At 40.7% G+C, this 4,898-nt stretch overlaps 1 protein-coding gene across 1 annotated transcript in view; it reads right to left on the reverse strand.

Annotated features, from left to right (window-relative positions):
- The window catches only part of LOC308595163 (OCIA domain-containing protein 1-like), a 16,557-nt gene extending 14,677 nt beyond the window's left edge, over window positions 1-1,880 (reverse strand). Inside the window, exons 1-2 of the mRNA XM_081209194.1 lie at window positions 1,687-1,880; window positions 1-32 (exon numbers count right to left, since the gene is read on the reverse strand). The exon at window positions 1-32 is cut by the window's left edge and continues 12 nt beyond it. Of these exons, the coding sequence (XP_081065320.1) occupies window positions 1-32; window positions 1,687-1,749 (95 nt within the window). The 5' untranslated portion in view covers window positions 1,750-1,880. The remainder of the gene's footprint in view (window positions 33-1,686) is intronic.
- Between the last annotated feature and the right edge of the window lie 3,018 nt (window positions 1,881-4,898).

Genomic DNA, 4,898 nt, shown 5'->3' on the forward strand with positions numbered 1-4,898 from the left:
TCTGTGGGTACATAGGAATGGCTAAACTGGCCCTTTAATGGAAAAATACCAAACATAAAGGGTCAGTGTGTGACATACACTAGCAATACTGTCAAATGGTAAATACACACATTTACTACCATTTTTACCAAGTGTCCATGATACACATTATTTTAGAAAAACGAAAACCAAGTGAAAACATCCCTTTGTTTACCCACAATAGATGACTGGAGCATAGGAGTCTAACATTTTCTGTTCACTTTGCATTGTTATTCTTTTAGACACACTTGCATATGTTTTACCTATGTACCCAAATATATACACCTACCAATGTTGTGTGGATCTATTTCAATTGCTTCTTCTTTTTTATTTGCTCATTGCAAACAGCTGAAAGTCTATAAATTTTGATAATAAACGTGATTTGCAATCGGGGTTGTATGTGTGTGTGTACATACCTGTAACTGGATAACATGAGATAAAGTGCATCTCATGAAGTGAACTGTAATAGAATTATTAGTATTTGAGGTGCCATTTGTTTGTGCTGTATAGTAAAAGGCAGCTTTAAAAATGGTAGAGTCTCAAAGCAGCTTGTAATATAACATAGAGCCTAATGCCCCAAGAAAACGAGTATGACATCTGGTTTGACATAACTCTGGACCATGGTCCTAGAGATGTTTTGAACATTAATTTATATATGTTATGAGAACTGTTCTAAGAGTTGATATGCATGCCTACGGTCATATAAACACCAGCCCTAATAACACTTGTACAAAGTTTGTAACAATAAAATGCTCTCCAATAAGGATTGGAAACATTTTACATCTTTTATGCAGAGAAGTCAACATGGTGAACAGTTAAGTGTTAGACTAGGCTCTGGAACACTAGGGTTCAGATCACTACTTAGCCCTGAAACCCGCTGAGTGACGTTGAGCAATCAGAATAAGATCTATTACTAGATTATTGATGCAAATCTCCTCTATCTTCAGCACATTGTATTGTATTTTACTGCTAGGGCTGGGGGCTGGTGTGCAAGTAAAGACTCTTCTTCCGATTCTGAATTTTGGGGTCCTCAAAAAAAAAAAAAATCTTGACAACTTTGCGGGTATCAGGAATATGGCAATCCTAAAGCTCAACAATTGTGGTGGTTTCCTTACATTGTATTTTATTTTACTGCTCAGGCTAAGGGCTAGTGCAAATAATGATTCTTCTGATTCTGAATTTTGTGGTCTTCCTAAAAAGATGCTCGGCAACTTTGCGGACATCGGGAATATGGCAACCTAGGCAAAAAAGCTCAACAATTGTGGTGGTTTCCTTACATTGTATTTTATTTTATTGCTAGGGTTGGTGCAAATAAAGCTCGACCACTTTGCAGGCATCTCAAAATAAATAAAAAAATATTTTATTGCTAGGGGTTGGTGCAAGTAAATATTCTTCTTCCACTTCTGAATTTTGGGGTCTTCCTAAAAAACAAACAAACAAAAAAACCATGACAACTTCTTGCAAGAATAATATGGCAACCCTGGGGCTAGGTTTCTAAAATATATATATATATAAAGCTCGACAACTGTGGTGGTTTTCTTACACTGCATTTTATTTCATTGCTAGGGCTGGTGTGCGAAGCTCGACCCCTTTGCGGGCGTCCGGAAAGTGACGTTTTTGGAAAGATGGCGACCCTAGGCCAGAAGGGCACGAAGCGGCAGAGCGTACCTGGCGAGGGCCTCCGGGGTCGGGTCTGTGGGCCCCACCGCGCACTTGCCCGGGGGGCTCCATGTGGGGTGGGAAGGGGCCCCTCAGGTGCGGGGCGCCGGCGGCAAACGAAACGGCGACTCCTATTGACCGAGAAACCAGGGAGCGTGAGGGAAGCGCGCAGAAACCGGAAGCGCCGTTTCCACCCACCGGAAGGGCACGGAGGGCGCCCGTTCCCATAGACGACGGGACGCCTAGAGGGGAAACACGGAAGACGGCGGAACGGGGGTTGGAGGAGGCGGGAGAAGAAGCAGCCTCCGAGGGCGAAACCTTTCCTGCCCCCTCCGCCGGTAGGGAAAGGGAGGAGGCGGCTTCCGCGCTGGCCGTGGAAACGGAACCCCGGGGCCTTTATGAGGGAAGTGGGGGAGAAGACAGGTAGCGGATACGTCAATGTGTTATAGATATTTTCCCACATTTATTATGCTATTTTGTGATATACAAATGACATGAGAAAACCTGGCATGCTTATTTGTATAACGTTATTCTTTTCTTTTTCAATTTTTTTTTATTGGTTTTACAACATTATAAACAAACAAACACTGGCTTAGGATTTTATTTATGTTAAGGGATGAATTGATATGTTTAATTTCATAATGTGAAGATCTAAGGATGTCAATGTTTAAGTTAAATTTTATAAGAACTGTGATTTGGAAAACCGTTAAAAGGATATGCAATGAAATTCAACCAAGGAGAAGCGAGGAAGTCACCTAGCAATGTTAATAAGTGTAATTTTCAAGAAGGCTATTATTTATGTTTGTTTGTCTTATGTATAACTTTATTCTTGTTTATAAAACCCAATTAACAAAACCAAACACCATGGCTCCCAAAGACAGGCAGCGGATATGTTAATATGTTGTAGATATTTCCCCACATTCATTATGCTATTTTTGTGATATACAAATGACATGAGAAAACTTGGCATGCTTGTTTGTATAACATTATTCTTGTTTATAAAACCCAATTAAAAACAAAACAAAACACCGTGGCTCCCAAAGGGTTCGGCAGCAGGAGAGGATCCAAGAACAAGCAAACGAGACATTTGAGTGCAGTGCAGTATAGTATCAAAATACTTGTTTCTGTGCAGAATATGGATGTTTTGGGAATCATTCCTACTATTTTTCTATAAGCTGCACGGTTCTACATTTGCCGGATGCCCCGCGATCGTGTTATAAAGTTGCTGTGTTGTCAGTTTGCTTTCCAGTGTATTTGGAAATCGGTCCGTCAACTGTGAGAAAGGCTACGAAATTAAAGTGGAGGCAATAGATGTACCCGTTAGCATTGTGACACACACAAAAACCCAATAAAAACGAGTAAAAAAATTCAGGGCGTTGCGAGCAATTTTTTATTCTGAAAGTATGGCCCAGAGAGGTGGGGGGGGGGGGAACCACCGAATATTTCTCATACGTGTTTAGTTTGAGCTTGAAGCAAAAGAGAAAAAAACGATTTAAGAGAGTTTTGAGGTCCTACACACGGTTACCTCGGAGAGTGCTCCAGTCAGGGCTGACTTGAGTAACATTTTGACTTGGTAGAGCTGCAGTTTTTAACAATTTGCTGTTTGTGCAGCATTAGGAGTCTTCAGCACTTTTTAAAGGGAAGGGTGCCCTTGCACATGTGCAGAGTGCCTAGTCTCTCTAAGAAAAACCCCAACTCAATAATTCCTCTGCACATCTGTGGACAAGCAAAGCACTTCTGTGTATGAAGGCATAAGTATGATTTTTACCACAACATGGGCCAACCAAATAAATAAATAAAAATACTGAGGTTCTGCCCCCCCCCTTATCATGAAGCCTGCCCCCCAACATAAATCCTGGCTACACCCAAGACCATGTGAAATAAATTTTTGAATTCATGTATTGTCTGCGCCAACATACCTGTTGCCAAAAAAAACCCCTAGACACAAAAACTTTGTAGAGGTGAGGAAAACTTACTTCTGGCTTGCATGCAGTTTCCTAACAGCATCAATTTCACTTCCTTATACAAAACACTTTTCCCCATACATTAAAAGAACAAAGTATTCCAACCAATAGATGGGGGGAAATGATTGTTTAATATGAGACAGGGCACATCAGAACACATTTGCAATGCATGGCTCAGTCCTCAAAATGTGAAGTAATAATCTCTGTTCGTGTGTAGAGTTCATCATACCAGACTAAAATCCATACTCTGGGATTGCATGTGGCACAGAACTACCTGCCACCTGCTCCAGCCAGTAGCTGTTGCAGCTTTTAAGGAGTAAATGTACGGAAATGGTTAACACAGTTAATTGCAACACATATGCAAGCTGTCGACTGATGTCTCCTCCTAGTTCCCCAATTAAAAGCAGCAAAATGATTAATTAAACAATATTTATTATAGAAAGAGACTCACTGTTGTTTCTTTGTTTGCTCACTTGCTCTATTGTAAGGTAACAAAACAAATACTGAACTAAATAGCAAAGTAGGAGACACTCACTGTTGCTTCTCTGGCCTTCGGTGAAACAGATTTGACTATGCTCAAAACCAATGTAGTATTCTGATAGGCTAATGCTGCTAGTCTGCTTTTTAAGCAGCTCTGACTCTTCCCATATCTGCTACAGTGTGCGCTAGAAAGCCTCATAACAGCTGGAGTAGGAGCTTTCCTACCAGGGCTGACTTTCCAGCAGCCCAATCATTCACATGGTTTTTCTTGCTTAAAGCACATGGGAAGGACTTCATGGACAGAGCTATACTTTTGTATTAGGATTGGCTGAGTGGTGCAGAGAGCAGAATGGCCAGAGAGCAGGAGAATGACAGAAATGCCTCTAAATTCAAGGAAGTATAAAATGTGTGTGAGACAAGAAAGGGCTTGAGCCAAGTAGCGTTAGTGGAGCAGCCGTCATCGGCCTTAATGAACTTAATGAGATTTACTTTGGCTAGATACGTAGAGGACCGCATTGTTAAGACATTTGGTGCTTGTTTTTCTTCTCAGTTCAAAATGAAATATCCAACATAAAGAATTCAAAGCATGTTTTCTATATTCAGATTAGAGAGACAGGGAAGAGGTTATAATTGGGCAAAATATATACAAAATAAAAAATAAAAAAAATTGTCCAGTAGTACCTTAGAGACCAACTAAGTTTGTTCTTGGTATAAGGTTCGTGTTCATGCACACTTCTTCAGATACTTCAGCAGATGGTATCTGAAGAAGTGTGCATG

The sequence above is a fragment of the Podarcis bocagei genome (assembly GCF_964188305.1).
Source record: "Podarcis bocagei genome assembly, chromosome: 9".
Taxonomy (NCBI): Eukaryota; Metazoa; Chordata; class Lepidosauria; order Squamata; family Lacertidae; genus Podarcis; species Podarcis bocagei.